Source organism: Excalfactoria chinensis, chromosome 1, assembly GCF_039878825.1.
Source record: "Excalfactoria chinensis isolate bCotChi1 chromosome 1, bCotChi1.hap2, whole genome shotgun sequence".
Taxonomy (NCBI): domain Eukaryota; kingdom Metazoa; phylum Chordata; class Aves; order Galliformes; family Phasianidae; genus Excalfactoria; species Excalfactoria chinensis.
Window position 1 is genome coordinate 95,894,721 of NC_092825.1, and position 18,546 is coordinate 95,913,266.

Below are 18,546 nucleotides of genomic sequence, written 5' to 3' on the forward strand. Positions count from 1 at the left end.
TGTATGTTTGGGAGATATGTGAAGTATAAACAGTTAACAGGCACTAGGTCAAGCAGCTGAGGTAGGAATATCCTTTTTTGTTCATTTTTTGTATAGTCTGACTGAAGTTCTCAGAAAAAGTTGCAGTTACTCTTGTCTTTATAATTACATTACCAAGCATGATGCTGTTATTAATTGTTCTGAATATTTATTATTTCATACTCAACATTTTTGTAGAGGTAACTCTCAGTAAAAACTTCATTTTTGTATAATTTTAATAATGATGCATTTTAAGGGGGCTGTAATACAAGCAAAGTATATCTACTGATCGAGTGTTTCCAAAACACTCATTTAAAACTGCATACAGTGTACCCCAAGCTACTTCTCTGAAAAATATTGCAAGCAACACAGTTTCTGTAAGTTTATTGTTTCAGGAAAAAAAGAAAAAAAAAAAAAAAAAAGGCAATTAAAAAAATCTAGATTTAAAATAGTATAATGTGTACAGTGATCACATGGTTTCAGTTCATCACATTCATGTTTCACTGCCACTTTGTTCACTGGTTTCTTTCATGCATGCAGTACCTGCAGTCATCTCTCTGCTTTGTCCCTGAAGAATGTCTGTATAGTGTCAATGTAATGTCCTTCAGCATATTTCTGAGCACAATGTCAAGAAATGTATGTAACTTTGTGTGTCTTTCATCTGTTGTTCGGAGTTCATATTTTGTGCAGCTTCTGTCTTCATTTTTTTGTAATAAACAAAACTGGCTTAAACCATTTCTATCTGTATTTTCTTTATTACTGATAAATACTATTTTTCTTGCAAGATCTGTATTGTAACTGAAGGGATTTTTTTTTGTGTCGTATCAGTATTTGCATTTCCACAGTAAAGATCAGTGTTTTATCCAATAGCAAATAGATCTTTTGAAAAAATTATAATTCCCAATTTTAAGTTTGGCTCATGGTAGATTGCTGCCATACTAGTCAGTTAATATATGTGAAATATGTGTATAAGTGTGCCGTCAGAGCATTTGATCCATACGAATTTAATCTGTCTTCTTGAAACAACTGTATCTCAAAAGGCAAGCATTTTATACCAGGAGAAACTGTAGTGGTGCACAGCACTTCAATGCTGTGTCAAACTGCTGACATTTGCAGTTGTATCAGTGTAACTATTTCAAATGAAAACATGCATCATATACTGCCAACTCTCATAATATTAAACTTATATTTTTATAGCTAATGCTATGCAATAATTATGCACTTAAAATATTATTCCAAGTAATACTTCCAAGCTCAAAACTGCTGCATTTGCATTTACCTCCGTAGTGAGCTAAAAGAAAGTGCTGTCAGTCCTGAAATATTTTATCATTTCAAATACAGCCCCAACACGTTTTGACTCCTTCAGGCCTCCTGACTATATTTCTCTGGTTTCAGCTGTCATCCAGCATGAAGATGCAAAAATCTCTCAGGTCTCTGTGGTATAAGCACGTGATTTGGAATCTTTCTAATTAACACAATAAAAATAATTCGTTCTTTTATGCAATGACAGTACTCAGAACACCCATAATTGTATGTTTTCAACACATATGCCAATCTTAATTAATCTTTACAGATTTTTAGAAATTCCCTTAAGAGATGTTTAGTAAATCTGTTGTCAGTTTGACAACAGTCATTTCTTCAAGGCCTTCTAACATCCTGAGCATAGAGCTGATGCCACAAACTCCACAAACTCAATGCCTTTGCACAGCCATTCCCCACTCGGTGTACCGGAATGAAGGCCAGGCTTTCTGTCCTCATTTTTAGGTGCTTTTTATTGAAAGCAAAAAGCGATGCTTTCTCACACATGTAAAGTGCTGGGGCTTTCCTTCCTTGTTTTTTTCTGCCTTGAAAATACTGGGGAAAATGTATCGATTGGCTGGCTGAAGTGTAAAACAGATTGCCCTGGAAATGTGTTTTTTCTCTTGGCCTGCTGCTGCTACAGGAAGACTGGGGATTTCTTCCCTCTTTCCTCTAGGGTTGCCCAAGGAAGTAATCAATAGAAAAAAAAAAAAAAAAAAAAGCTATGATTTAGTATAGTTGCAGAGCAAATATGCAAAATAAAGAGCTGTAGCTACCTGATAGCTCTTTAGGTGCATTAGAGGTGCTTCTAAAAATGCTTGAAGATAAATTGATGATGCCAGAAGTAATTATAAAAACTCTGCTTAAAAAATACAGTTGAGAGCACCAAATAACTTCAGTTCCAAACATAGAAATTCTTTTTCTACTTAACATGGCCTTCTTTACTTTCCCTTCTTAACCCTAATCAGACACAGACAGGGCATCCTCAACAAGAACAGTCAAGTTGCAATTTACACTACATTTGTTTCATTTAGCTATCTCAATTGCATCTCATTTAAGACACCTTCGTATAAAAAATTAAAAAATAATAATTAAAACAAAGGCCATTAGAGTAATTGAGAATTTGAGTACAATTCAGTATCCAGAAAGAGCCATAAAAGAAATTTTCATCTGAAACTTAAAAGAAAAAAGTAATTTCAGAAAACTTGTTGTCTAGAAGGTCTCTGCATAGTAAAGAAAAAACTCCTTCACTTGAGGAAGTATCAGAAAAGCATATTTCTGATAAAGACAATTTTAGAAGCGCTTCTTTCAGTTGCTCACATCTCTCAAGTCGGTAATGTTTCTGGGACAGCAGACTGCCTTTACTGTGCTGTCAGTTAAAGGTCTGTAACTGGCAGGCTTGGTGATGAGCCAACAGCTTGGTACCTTCCTCACAGTGAAGATACATAATTTATGGCCACAAGGGTTGGAGGCATCCTTCACTCTTGCTAGTCCATTACATCAGGATCAATAATAATGTCCCCTTATTTTCCACAGCTGTGTGTCAGGCATGTCTGTAAGCACGTGTTAGTAGTGGTGTACAGAGCAAATATCCTCATATGCTTGTACACTGCCCTGCAGCAGTATCTGTCCTAGGAGCAGTTGAAGGAAATTAACTACAGAAGTGCATTGAGATTATTGTTGATTATAGAGTTACCATCTTTTTGTATTAAAAAGATGGGATAGTAAAGCATCCTAATGACTAGAGTGGTTGCTTTTGAATCATACATTCCCCCAATAAATTTTGCACAGAATAACAAGCTTAGAAGTTGATACTGCGTTGTATCAACTTGTATGTTTTTTACTTCATCTGGAGGTAGATATGTAGCTGCTGGGTACTTACTGACTCAACAGACCAGTTTTATTGCTTTAAATCACCGAGGCAGCACACACAGCTTTGGCTGTGTCAGACAAATTATTGGAGCTTGTTTGGGCAAGAGAGTGGATTACTGGTGGGTTTATCCTTTTTGCCTCCCATGATTTTTATTTCAGTAAGGCATAGGAATGCTCATTAGTAGTCAGCTCTTGTACAAAGCTTAAGCGTTCTCTTCAGTCACCAAGCCGTTTTCTTGAGGGCTTTGCTACCAAAGCTCAGTACATGCTACTCTTATGTACTACCCAGGATGCAACTCACTCTGTGAGTGCATGTGAGTATGTGTAACTTGGGAGGTTCAATGGGTGTCACAGAGTCTTTGCATCCTTAACAACCTCACCAAAGGAATCAGAGCGCACAGCACTACCTTCACATATGTCCAGGACATTTCCTTTTGGAAAATGTATTAGGAGAGAACTCTGACAGGCAGCAAGCAAAGTGCTACTTTTGAGATGTATCTATTTCCAATAATAGAAAACACAAGGAGGCATTATATATCATTATATCATTTATAAAAGAGTAATGAGTCTTTTTTAGCTGCTGTAAATTGATTATTGTTTTATTTTTGTACAAATTTCAATGTGCGTATATCCCCAGAGGAAAGAAGGAAGCATTTCAAATTATTTGGAAACAAATTAATAATTTCAATGATTAAAAGGAAAAACTGACTTTTGTGTATTTTGCTGTACACTGTCTCTAAGACACATTTTAGGGTATTTGCATACATTTTTATAACTGGATTGGACACATATTGCAGATCCATGTTGCCTGTATGGAGTTTTGTAACATTTCTGATAAATTCCTTCATTGCTGCTGTTGTTTTCATCATGATGTATGTGCTGTTTAGCTGTGTAAAAGAGAACATGTACCGCTGTTAAACCTTTTGGTTCTGTGTTTGTTTGGGTGCTGATCAACAGATACTGACTTCTGAAATCTGTTACCTTTTAGAGGTTTTGAATAGGCATCTGAACTTTAGAAGCTTTTGGTTCCAGGAAAAGTTCAGATAGATAAAAATTGAAGACAGCATTCATAGTTAGTGCAGAAATAGCCATCATGGATGGACAACCTGTATCTTGGACAGTTTAGGACAGTTCAAGAGGATGACAAACCAGATTATGCTTTTTTCCTCCCACTACCTACTGCAGCATTTTCAGGTGCCTCCTCTAGGTCATAATTTTCATCTACTGCAGCTGAAAAGTAGTTCCAACTTCAGCTTCAAACCTGTCTGAAAGAAAGGATAATGGTTCAAACATAAAGCCTCATAATGCACACACATTGGCACCCATTCAAATGTAGCTGTCTGGTACTACCCCTATGAGCTTACTGAAGTATTTTATACAGTTGCTTTTTTTTTTTTTTTTTTTCATCTTAAAAATGTAAATGACCATAAAAGTTAAGGACTAAGTAGAATCATCTCTTTAATCCATGTGTCCACCTCTAATGAGGCAGAGAAGGGAATAAAGGAACAAAAGGGCACTCCATTGAATGCTTTTCAACAAAACTTAGAATCACTGAATAACTGAAAATGTGAGGGATCTCTGGAGATCTTCTTCTCTGACTCCCCAGTTCAAGCAGGGTATTTCATACTCCACTTGCAATTGTTATTTTATTGCACAAGCAGTTCATTATATACATTGTGATTCCGCACGAGTACAGAAAACTTCTGTCACATCAAAGCATTTATGTAACGTAAAGGTGAGTATATGAATGCTGCATATGAAGTCCCAGTGTTTTTTGTGCAGAAGCAGTAGCTTCAGTTTCCTGTGTATGGAGTGTAAAACTCGTATAGTCTGTAGATATTTTGGTGGTGGTTCTCACTTTAGACCTGCTTCCACTTAACGTATCTGATCTAAAACCTCAACAAGAATTAACTCTGAACATAAATCTGAGTGCCCATAAAATTTGCCGTAGTTATTTCTCTTCACTGGGAAATTCTCCTTCACTTGCCCCAATGTTCCTCATTGTCTTTTCTGTTATTTAGATGACTGCTTAAAAAAAGAAAAAGTTCAATTATGTTTTTGAAAATTAAAAGTACATCTTATAGAATAAATGAGGCCTTAAAAATTGCCAGCAGTTTCCTCAGAATTTATAGAAATTTCCTTCATTTTTTTTAATACATATCTAAAAAGTTTGTATTTCTCTAAGTATTCATTGATAAATCCTTATTTGAAAGAGTAGATGAGTGAAGTGTCTTTGCGTAAAGTTGTCATTTTTCTTCATTATCGTGACAAGGTGTATTATTTATGCCACATATTATACAATAAAAATCACATTGTTTTGAACCTAGCATAATTTTAACAAAGTTTAATGAAATCTCCTCCAGAACTTGGAACTTAAAATTGATTTTTTCAATCAGTATTTTAAAAAGCTCCTCTCTTATTGGACTACTTGGACAAGTAGACAATAAAACTTTCAAAACAAAACAAAACAAAAATAAGATTATCTTCACTCACATTAACATTGAATTTGTATGGTTTAAAATTTTCAACTAGAAAAAGAATGTACATACTATAAATACATTATTGCGCTACGGCACAAAATGGGGACTGGTATTTTGACTCCATTTGGACCTCAAAGCCCACCCAGTCCCAAGGCCTGCTGTGAGCAGGGCTAGCCCCCACCAATTCAGGATGCCCAGAGCCCCATTCAACATGGCCTTGAGTGCCTCCAAGGATGGAGCACCACAGCTTCTCTGGGCAGCTGTGCCAGTGCCTCACCACAGTCTGAGACAAAAATCTCCTTCTAATATCTAATAAAAATCTCTCCTCTTTCAGTTTAAAGTTAAATCCTTGTCTTATCACTGTCAGTTAAAAATTAAAAAAATAAAAATAAAAAATAATAAAATCAGTGTAAAAAGCTCCTCCCTACCTTTCCTGTAAGCATCCCTGAGTTACTGGAAGGTCTCTATAAGGTCTTCTCAGGGTCTTCTCATCTCTAGTCTGAACAAAGTCTTTCTTCCTAGGAGAAGTGTCCAGCCCTCTGGTCATCTTCATGGCCTTCCTCTGGACTCGTTTCAACAACTCTACATCCTTTGTGTGCTAGGAGCCCCAGGCCTGGATGCAGTACTCCAGGTCTTTTGTCAGCCAGCACCCCCTAGTCTTTCTCTTCAGGGCTGCTCTCAGTTCATTCCCCACCTTGCTTGTATTTATGCTTGGTATGGCCCTGACCTGGTGGCAGAATCTTGCTCTTGGGCTTGTTGAGCTTCATGAAGTTCATGAAGACCCACTTCTTAAGCCTGTCCAGGTCTCTGTGTATAGCATCCCTTCTTGCTGTTGCATCAGCTGCACTACTCAACTTTGTGTTGTCTGCACAGTTGCTGAGGGTGCACTCAATCCCACTGTCTTTGTCACCATCAGACATGTTAAATAACACCAGTATCAATACACTCATGAACACCTCATTATTCATCTCCACATGAACATTGAGCCATTTACAGCAACTCAGAGTGCAACCAGTTAAATGGGTGGATATATGAATATCCAGTAAGTTTTGGAAGATGTATCAAAGTGTATCAGAAATTAGACTTGTAATGTTTAACTGGGATTATTGATGTTAAAAAAAGAGAAAGAAAATATGTGAAATGTCAACTTTCATTGCATAAATGGAACAACCTTTCATTGCTCCAACATCATTTTTCTTAATTGAAAATGTTCCTTTGCATTTTTGAAGAAGGGAGAATAAATCTGAAGTCTTATCTATCTTGCTCATCCAGTCACCCAAATGTATGTATTCAATGTTGGCTTATTACATGACACCATGATACCACTCTGAAGAACACTTCCGTAGTAAAACAGCTGATACAATAGGCAATGGAACGGATTGCATAAAAAAATAAAATTCTCTCCTTCAACTGAAAAAAAGTTTTTACTTTTCCATTCAAGAATGATATTTTCTTAAAAATTAGCTAAGTGAAACATATGAAAGCTTAAATGATTTTCTTAATTTTTGTAGTCCACAGTATATTGTAAGGGTGGGCGTAAGGTGATAGCAGTTACCTTGTTAAAACCTTTACATTAATAAATCACATTTTTATGTTTTTATATCTGTCAGCTGAAACAGTACTTATGTAATCTACTGTGAAAAAATATTGCTCTTATTTTTGGAACAAGCATAAACAGCTGCAAATGGAAATGTACCACTGCACTGCTGACTCATACTCCCAAGACATGGTAAAACTGAGGAAGCAGTGCTGATGCGCAACACCAGTGTGCAAAGTACAAGTTTCCCTCCCCAGGGCTACCGGCTCAGGACATACCATCACACCTGCAATGGTCACTAGCCAGCTCCTGAGCTAGACTGATACCTTCTTGAACTAGGCTGGCCCATGAAGCATTACTGTTTTTTTTTCCCTTAAGTCACTGATCAGATGCAATTCCTCACCTTCATAATGGTCATCTGAATTCATAAGCAATACTTGTTCATTCAGAGTCTCAGTATTCAAAACTATAACATTATTGTCTACTATAAAAATATAAATTGGGACAAAATTTGATAAGCAGCTTTAAAGGTACAACTACAGAAAACAAGATGAGATGTGAAATATATTTATTCTGAAATGTATGACAGTATTTCAAGGTTCAAGTCTATGCAGGATGAGGTCCTGACCCTACAGTCATTTAATAATACAACCGGTTTACTTCAAGTTAACGTATGTGACAGTTTGTCTCTGCAGATTATTACCCTGAAAAAAAATTGTTCTCTGAGTTCTTCATTCTTCTGTAATTTAAAAAATGACCTTTACAAGAATGAATATTGTTTTACCACTCCTATAGTAATTCTCCTTAGCAACAATGCTAATTAATTACATTTGAAATGTGGAGGGTGACAACTTACATCAACTGTTATTATGCTGAAAATGTACAGTGTTTTTCTTAGGATCCATACTGGCATACTTGGTTTTGAAATGTTAAAAGTATCATATTATTTGTTATTAAATAATGTGATTTATGCTCTTTGACCATACTGGATTTTCAGCAGTGGGAAAATGTTACATAGAAAAGATGGCTCTCAGGATTTTTTAATTATGTTGTACATGTTATGTTGTACACATTTTCAGTACTGCTTCTTTCCTTTAGCTTCTGAATGGTACACTTGTAAACATCCTTTAGCCTCCTGATTTGTCACTTAAAAACTTTAGAAAAAATTATCCTTCAGGATTAACTTTATTAATGAATTCAAATTTTTTTTCCTTCAAGACACTCTTTTTAATGGTCTTGGACTTCGTGCTGTTATTGGCCTGGCAGTGGCGGCCCTTTTGTTAATCCTTGTTGTGACTGATGTCAGTTGCTTCTTCGTACGACAATGTGGATTGCTAATGTGCATCACCAGGAGGATCTGTGGGAAAAAGAGTGGTTCGAGTGGAAAAAGTAAAGAACTGGAAGAAGGGAAGGCTGCTTACTTGTGAGTATTATTTACGTATTTTAGAAACACAATTAAAATAAAAACCTTGCTGTTCAACTTGGACATTTTGCAGTTTGATAAAGGGGCTGTTATAAAAGATTTCAATTACTTGGAAAACTGCTCTCTAAAATGTATTGAATCATTTGTGGACAACTGTTTTTTTAAAGGAGAAACAAGGACAAAAAAAGAAGAAAAGAGCATAGACCATGCTTCACTTTAAGATGACCATCTTATGCAACTTGTGCTATTCTGTTAGAAGAAAAATTCAATCATAGATCAGTGTAGGCACAATTCTACACTGGTACAAATTCATCTTTGGGCTGCTAATGCCCAAAAACTTAACCTATAGTTGTGTCAGTGCCAGCAAATCTGGAAATAAAGTACATAGCTTGGTGGAAAATTCATGAAAAAAAACTTCTCAAATATAGCTACTATTGGGAAATCTTGGGTTTTGCCCATAGAGTTTTGGAATTACAAGTATTGTTTACTTTTAAAAATGGAAGTTCTGAGATAGATGTTGCTGAATTGTCAGTAAGCAAGATTGTTCTTCATGGCAATACATGAACAAGGAGAAAGAACAGTCCCGTTTCTCAAATATATCCTCACGTAGTGGCTATTTCATCAGATAAGTGGGAATGAAGTGGTCATTTATGTGCAAGTTTCCTTAAATGATAAGAGTAGACAGTGAAATCTCTGGAAAAACAAGTTCAGTTGCTGATTGAATAAAATAAGTTCTTTAAAGAGCCTCTGTTCACAGCATTTTTGAAAAGATTAGACAGAGAGAGGATTACTTGTGGTTTTAGGCAGTTCCATTTATTTACTAAATATGGCAGCTTCATTTTCTCATGATGTTCATCTGAAAGATGGGTGTTTTTTTAATGTACGATGTAATATCTGTGACAAGATGTATTTTGTGGCATAAATAGCATTTACAAGTACAGTTCCTATGCAGTGCAGCTCTCCCAGGAATCAGATCATGCACTTAATTCTTCTGAATTCACCTTCCCGGAACCCATCTTTCCCAGATGCAGATTGCACAGCAGATTTGGTTGCCCTTATTATTTATAGCTACACTGGACTTCTCTGTTTCCAGTGCTGGAAGTGTAAAAGCCACTTTTGTGGTTTTAGTTATGACTGTTGGGATTCAGACACCGCGTCTTTGAGTGGAAACCTGATTGCATTTCTTAATGGGGTTCTCAACCCTTTTTCAAACAGCTGCACAGAACCAAAACAATCATAAACATGCACACAGTATTTACATCAAGTGATGTTTCTGAATAAAAGAAATTATACTGTAAAACAGATACTTCCTAATTCTCCACAGGTTACAGTCATAGAAAGTACAACACAGTTTTACTATTGCATGATGACAGCATGTCCTGTCCCATAGAGTCAGCATTTGCAGCTTCTGGCTCAGATTCAGCTGTCCTTTCTTGCTTAGCACAGCACTTCATTTTTTCCTTTAATTTCATTTTTAAGAAGTAACCACATATGAATTGGTGTAGAGACCCCTTCTGAATGGGAAGACCTTAGAGAGCTACAGCTCTAAATGTCCTTTGACAGTAGTTTATGCATTGCTATCAACATCTGATACACAAATGCAACTCCATGCTGTCTAGAGCTGGTCACATAAGAGTAATTCCTCCATGACACTTTTTTTTTTTTTTTTTCTTTTTTCTTTTTCAAGAACAACTATACTATTTGATTATATTTCTTTCTTCTGGTGATTCTGATCATAAATAAGTTGGAACTGCTTTTATTTATCTTATTCTTTGTGTTTGAATGTTAAGCATTAAGGGTCAAAATTTGAATTTCTTTCATGCCAAATGCCATTTCCTAAAAGATGCTGACATTTCCCTCATTTGAATATGTCAGATCACATTCTGGATCTTTGAGTGGCGTTTCGGTATTTTTGTTGTTTTTGTTGTATTTTGATTGGTAGGAAACATAGTCATTAGTTATGTTCCATACGTAACTAATGTAGATAGCACTATGTGTGTAACTTAGACACAGCTATCTTGAGCAGGAATGGTGAAGTATATTTCCTATAAGCTCTCCATGTAATTTTTATTCCCCTCCATGTAATTTTTAATTATTACACAGTTTGTACTTTCTGTATGGATCAATTCCTCAATTATGAAATTGTCTCACTCCAATTTATAGGAGTGAGGCAAGGTTCTTTGCTTTATGTATACCTGGCATGAGATTAAGAAACAACGGTTCAAATGTTGGTCCGACCAGTTTATTATAAATCTTAATCAGGGAGATGGGGAAGGAGAGGACGGACACTATTATGATGTAGGATGATGGGGAAAGGAAGGCAGGCAATAGTAAAGATAGGAAATAGAAGCAAAGGAGTCTTTGTAGGAAGCAAGAGGGAGATAGTCACCATCATGGATCCGGTGAGGTTTGTAGTTCAGTCATTGATCTTCAGTAGTGGTGGATCTTCAGGCATTGCTGTTCCATTGATGATGATGGTGACCACAACGACGACAAAAACTTCCAATGGTAGTACTAACTTATTTATAAGTCCAAAGTGGTCAAGTCAGCTCTCTTTGGAGTGACAGCTCAAATCCAAAGTAGTTGCGTCATCTCTCCTTGGAGTGCAAAATTCTGGCTCTGGGATCTCAGCAGAAACTCCTTTGTTCCCATCTTCCGAGCCTTGCCAGCAGATAAGAGGGAGCAGGGATGCCCATCTGCATCCTGTTTTTCACAGGACACGATGGCATCATTCCCCAGTTTTCCCATACCAAGCTGGACTATTTAGTCCCAGGCCAGATCTTCTGCCCGTAAACACTCCTGAGCACTCTCTTCTGGAGGCAAACAGCTATGAAGGAAGGTGCTTTCAGATGCCTACAAAGTGATGCTGATTGTCACACAGTAGCACCCATCACTTGCCTCCTCCATAAATCAGTGAGAGTCTTATCACTAGAAAACACCTCAGGAAGCAAGCTTTGAGCCAGAAAACAAAGAAGGGTTCTCACAGAAATATATGCAGTAATGTACATTTATCCATTAGATTGTGCATATACAGACATAACAAGTAGAACTTACTGCTCCTTCTGCCAACCCTGTTATGAACCATTGTCTTTTCACAGATATAAGGCAGCCATGGCTCCACTTGTAACTATATGGCAATGTTATCGAACAGCCAACTCCTACATAGCACATAAATTAAATGCGTCTGTTGCATGCATTGTCTACAAAAATGAGCATGGTATCCATGACAGCTGGGATTGTCAGAATCTCAGAATACTGAAAGCACACTTGGGTAGTGTATGTGCCACAAGAATGGCTCTTTATACTGCCAAAAAGTTCAAGCATAATTGGGGGTCAAGTTCTATATTTAGTATACTATGTTAGCCACATTTATGTCTTATTCCCATGAGGAGGTCATCCATTGTCTTATTTATTTGTAAACAAAATGCTCTTTTGAGATGCTAATCCATGATTTTTGTGGAGTGGGTAAGTAGCCATGGATACAGGATACTTTGAAGACTTCAAGGAACTGAGGACGCACTGCTAAATGTGTCTCAGTGGTGTTAATTGTTGATAATTAGTTCCACTTTTTCTCTGCCAGCTTTTGAAGGAAGAGATTTTGGTAATTAGTTAAGTGCAATATAGTTAATATGATGATAAAAACTCAGACTCTTTTAATAATTTTTAGGAAAGATGGATCAAAAGAACCAATAGTGGAAATGAGAACAGAGGATGAAAGAATTACCAGCCATGAAGATGGGAGCCCAGTAAATGAGCCAAATGAGACTACTCCTCTCACAGAACCGGAGTAAGTAGCCCAATATTTCCCAGTGTTTTACCCAGAATCTTGGCTGCAAGGCCACCCTCACACTACCAAGGAGAGAGGTAGATGACAGTCATGTGCTGTGGCAATGCAGTTCACCAGTGCAGTTTCTTACAGTAGTCAGTCTAAACAGAGGGCAATGGCCAAAGCTATCCCTAGACATTTCTCTCTTCTTTATGTGGCCCAGTCTCTCACTCACAACAGCCCTAGGATGGCAACACGACAATTATGGGGAGTTCTTCAACATGCCTGGATGTTAGTGAACATCTTAAGGGACTTTTCTTGCCTTCTCTGCCACCCTGACTCCTGCAGTGCTCCTTCTCTTCTCTGAACAAAGACAGCACCCAAGGGATATGGACAGCTCTGCCCTGCCCTCCCTGTCCATCCTACTATCATCCTGATGATGGCACAGGGGGCCCCTCTCATCTCCAGACATTTCAGCAGTGCATGTCCAGCTCTGCTGGTACATGGGCTCACAACACACTGCCATCCTTGCTCTACCCACCATGCCAAAGGGCGGGAGCATGAGGGCCAGGCCCTGCTTGCCTTCTTGGATCAGTGGTGTGCCAAGTGTTGAGAGAACCCTTATAAAGCAGTCATTTAATTGCTTGAAAAATACTTGGAATTTGTATTGAGGGGTACTGCAGCAAACCAAATTATCTAAGGAGTCAGTGGAATGTAACTGTAAATACTGTACAAACTACACTAGACCACGGCTGTATTATCAGCTAAGCCACTGCTGCCAAATTGTTTAATGTCTTTAAGACACAGAAATGTGGTGGAACATGATAGTAGCAGAGATTGTGTTCAGATCTTTCTGCTTGTCCAAGTCATTAGAACAGCTGGCAGACTGAAACATGAAGCAGTTAAGATCAAAAGCGTTTAAATATCTTATTGAGGGAAAGAATCAGTCATTGGTGGCAGGAAAAAATAGTTAAATTGTTGGAACAACTGATAAGGAGTCTGATGGGTGTTATGTCCCTGGAATAATAGGGCCACTGAAAGATACTAGTAATGATGACTGTTTCTTTCTTGGTCATTTCTTTTCTGACAACAAATGGCAAAAGGCAGCAGTGCAAGGCACAGCTGGATGGAGGTCAGATGGGTTAGCTAAAGATTCAGAGCAGAGTCACTTAGGAAACCAAAGATGAGTCAAAAGCATCAGGCAGCCAGGACATCTGAAGGGACACTGGCTCAAGGGGAACACTGCAAGACCTTTTGCTCATTTACAAGTCATAACAGATAAAGCAGAGAAGCAATATGAAATATGTGTGAGATGCCACAGAAGTAAAGGAGGATGTGATAGGATAAAACTGACTTGATGATCATAAAGGTCTTTTCCAACCTGGGTAATTCTATGATTCTATAATTCTTTCTGGAGGAATAACACATGCACACACTAAACAACAGGTGCAACAGTAATTTTGTAGGGAAGAGCTTAGCTTGCAGAAGGGAAGAACTTCAGGGAGAAATCAGTCCATACAAGGCAGGATTCATTATGGCTAATTTGGGCTGCCTTAAAGACATCAGAGTTAAATCTTCAGTTTAAATTAATTAAATTTGTACTCAGTAGAGAGAGAGGAATGTCTATGTATTTGAAAGGGGTTATTTCAGCATAAGATGTGTGCCTATGTGATGCCTGTCTCTTTCTTGACTGTGAATTCAGTCTCACTGTGTGCCTAACTTTCAGTGAAGCTTTCTTTCATTCTCTTCTTACAGTTGAAGTGCATATATCCGGGCACTAAATTGCTTTGAATGTAAAAATTTGTGTAAAATAATTAAGAAGGAGATTTGTTTTTCACAATAATGTAGTGTTTTCATTATATCACTCATCATATTACTCAGTAACCTTTATTTAAACTTAAGTCACTGTTAAAGCAATGTTTGAGATCCATTTGTGACAGATTAGTGCACAGCACTTTTACCTGGAACTATACAAGTTCTAATAATACTGTCAGGAAACCAAGATAAGTCGTGTATTTCTTACTGTATTTCTGAAATATGATTAAAATGTCACGTGCAACATGGTACTATAATTAAATTCCTAGTCTGATATTGTTATATTTCTAGGATTGGTTGAGTTTTTTCTCCATATTAAGGAAGCTGGGTGAATTTCAGTATCAAAAGGGCTAGGAGCCCTTTTCCTATAAAATAGTCATCTAATAGAGAACTAAATATTCTAAGTTTTGTGTGGGTATTATCAGCAAAATGTTGTGATTAGGCCATGTGCAGTGCTAGAGGAACTAAATGTCATTACTGATTGATAATAGACAGTGTCTGAAAAACAAAAAGAACCTTTTAAAGCTCTCCAGTCCTTTTTTTTTTTTTTCTTTGAAAATACTTTGATTTTAAAATATTTTTATTTGAATAATTACTGCTTGCCCAGCTGAAAAATACAGATTGATTTCAAATAGGCATGGCTAAATAGTGATTAGGTGTAAGAAAACTAATGTAATTAAATCATTTAAACTTGATTTAGTTAGTTAAAAGAGGAAAATTACTGAATCTCGTAATAGAGATTACATATGAATTAATATTTGACACAAAGGGAGAGGAAAATTTCACAATAACAAAAATGTGTCCTTCATCAGTAGGTGAACTGATCACACCATATCTAAAAAAGCACTTTTTTTTTTTTTTTTTTTTTTTTTAAAGGTCATAGAATTCTTTACTGACTTCTTCAATGAGGAAAACATAAATACTTTATATGTTTGTAGTTTGTTTTATTTCTCTTCTTGCTTGCAATGAAAGCAAGGCTAATTGTGTCACACTGTTGACATTAATGTGGATTTGGGTTATATCTAGTATCTTTCAACAGAGTTTAGCAATATCTTTCTATTTAAAATACTTGTAAGTTATTTGTGACATGCTCTTAATCTACTTCTGTGAAAGCATTTTATTTAATTTTACATTTAACTTATTGTCAATTGCTCAGTTATGACTTTGGCTATAGATTTCATTTCAGTAACTACTTTGATCTTCCATAAATCTTGGTTATATATGGTTTATTTTTTTTTTAATACCAGCTCATTTTGTTTTATTAGGCCTATAACACATGTGAGTCTCATGACTCATGTTTCCTCTGCCTCCTTGTTTTGTTTTTTTTTTCTTTTTCAAAAATAGATGTACATTAATTCTGCTGTTTCCATCCTTTCAAGTGTTGTGTTGTGTGCTGTTTCCTTTGTGTGTGCCATGTGAAACAGACAGTTGCTTGACAACATCCTGTGTTCAAAGCCAGAGAACTGATGATATACATCCCATATTTTACTATAACAGAAGTTAGTCTTCTCATAGATATTTCTTAGACAAGGTTGTGCTCATTATTCAACCTCTAGTTAATTTCAAGCCAGATGAAATATCATATGACTGGGAATTTGGGTATTGTTTTGTTTTGTTTCTTATCATTAAATGCTGTTATTGCAAGACATTCCTAGGGGATTCCTCATACAGAATAACATATAGCAAACTGGGACACTGAAGCAGTCACAGTGGAAGATTACTGTAACATTTAATGGTTGTTTTGAATGGAAATAATGCATATGAACACTACTCCCTAGTTAAAAACAAAAACAAATCAGAAAACAAACCCAAACTGGAATCAGGATAAACAGCTAAAGGAGATACTATTACAGGGACACTACCTAAACCATACATATTTTTCACAGCTGTATTTTTGACAGTTAACTAGCAGAACTAGGAAATGATTTTTTTGAACTTTTTGAAAGAAATTAGTGTTTTGTCTTTCCTGTAAATAAGAGGGGGGATTCCCTTGATATTGGAATCTAGTATTGTAAGACTCAAAGGAACATTTCAGAAATTAAAATGCCATCTGAATATCTTCATGCATCCACACAAGAACTGGAAGGAACTAATAAATATTAATTTCTTTGAAAACAAAGAACCTCAATACTCAAAATAATTGTATATCATTTTCATTGACTGATATTTCTGTAAACAGTATGGACTGTATAAAGAATGCGCTCATTGTGGACTTAAATTCCTCATCATTTGTTATTTTTTGTAATGTCCGTGATTTCTCTTTTTTTTCTGATAGGAAGCTGCCACTGAAGGAGGAAAATGGGAAAGAAGCTTTAAATCCAGAAACCATAGAAATCAAAGTTGCTAATGACATCATCCAGTCAAAAGAAGATGATAGCAAAGCATAAGATAAACTACAGCTTTCTGGATAATACATTTGGATAAAAGCAACCCCGTGACCAAAACTTTACAGCTGACCTTAATTTCCTGGGAAACTTAAGCTTGGAATAGTTAGTACATGTGTACATATGATAAAACAGTTTCTGTCTACAGTTCTTTTCTATTTTTTTGTTAATGGTTTTAGTATGTTGTTTTGCTGACACCAAGTTCCATGGTATAAATTGGAAAAATCTTCAGAATAAGAACTATAACTTATTATATGAAAAAGTATGTCTATTTAGAAGAATAATTGGCAAAGCACCCCTATCCACAAACAATGCATTGTGTCCCTCCAGATCTTACAGGGCAATCTACATACATAAAGTGCCATATGTTACTGTATTTGTTTCCATTTATAATCAAGGAAAAGTTGAGGCTGCCTTTTAAAAAATGAAAACCAATCTCAGTGTAACATTTAAGGTCTTATCACTGGCAGACACTCAGTAGTCATTCCAAATGTGCATATCACTTGAAACAAAAAAAAGCAAGAAGCTGTCTTCAACAACACAGAGCCAGCTCCACCCATAGTTTTGCCTGGGTTCTGTTGTATCATAAAAATTTGATAACAATGATGTACAGATTTAAATCAAAATGGCTGAATATTGTATCTAATATTGTTCTCATCCTAACCTTAGAGTGTGACTGAAAGGCCCAGGATTTTCAGAATGCCAGGTTTTCTACATTAACACTTGGAAGGTTGTGTGTATACTGGAATGTAGGAAATGTGTGGAAAGGGAACTCTTTTTTCAATAACTTTTGGCTTCAAAGGCAACCTTTTAACACAAACTCACATTAGATGCCCCAGTGCATTTATGCATTTATAGTATTCACTCTTCTAACCATTCAGTCAAGGAATAGACTGCATTTTAGTGTAGTAGATATATTTTCACCACAAATCAGTATGTGAAATATTTGAAGTTCGCCTTGTTAAAGAAGTTCTTGCTATGTTATGAATTTTTATCTTATAACAAGAAACATAAACAGATGGGAAGACTTTGGTTAAGTGGTTAGGAACATTTTTAAATTTTTAATTAAGCAGAACATGTATTAGGCAAAATACTTGTTTCCTGTCAAGCATTTTTTAAGATAATCTATTTTATTATTATGGATAATATGCACTACTTTGAAATTTGGCTAATTTGTTTGATGAAAAAGAATATATTAATTACTATTGATTTAATTATGTTGCTAATTGGCGTAATACATCCTGCTTCCATTCCAGCATAGTATATCCACATCTACCAACCTATTCAAAATATTTCTTTGGAAGAAGTAGATAAAATAGTGAACTAGATTAGAAAATTCTACTTGTTAGGATCAAACTGTAGAGTACCTTGTGACATCTAAGTCATACTCAAGGTTTAAGTGTAGCTTTACTCAGCAAATTATGTCCTCTTGTCCTCTCCATTCTATATCTGAATTTTGCTATTAGTTTCAAATTTCTACCTAGTTTCACACAGAATGTCACCAACTGTTAGCTGATATTTTGTAGTTATGTCAAAGTGGTTGACTTTTGTTCCGTAAAGCTAAAAGTGAAATGTAAAAGAATGTTGTTACGTTTGAGGATAATGGCACATAAACCTTCTTGTTAACCCAAATGTTGCTGGATTTGAAAATGTTGAGGAGATAATGAATTTTCAGATCTTCTTTATTTTTCAGATGCACTAATTTAATGTCAAAAAAGAAAAAAAAAAAAAAAAGAAAGAAAAGCCAACTACTTTTAGCCACTTTGGGAAAATATACAGTGAACCAAGTAGTTGAGGGCAGAGGCATAATGCTGATGTGGCTAGATGAGAAGCCAGGTTCCCACAAAAGCAGAACCAAAACAAAAAGTATGGGTAAGAGCAATGATGGATAAAAGTCATGAAAGAGAATAATTTAAAACTGCTGCATAATAGTCTCTCATGCTAAGGAATTA

General features: G+C 36.1%; 1 protein-coding gene across 1 annotated transcript in view; it reads left to right on the forward strand.

The window, feature by feature from the left end:
* Positions 1-18,306, forward strand: part of NCAM2 (neural cell adhesion molecule 2) — a 237,785-nt gene extending 219,479 nt beyond the window's left edge. The window contains 3 exon segments of the mRNA XM_072327161.1: positions 8,425-8,629; positions 12,297-12,416; positions 16,486-18,306. Coding sequence (XP_072183262.1) covers positions 8,425-8,629; positions 12,297-12,416; positions 16,486-16,597 — 437 coding nt within the window. The 3' untranslated portion in view covers positions 16,598-18,306.
* The last annotated feature ends 240 nt before the right edge of the window (positions 18,307-18,546 follow it).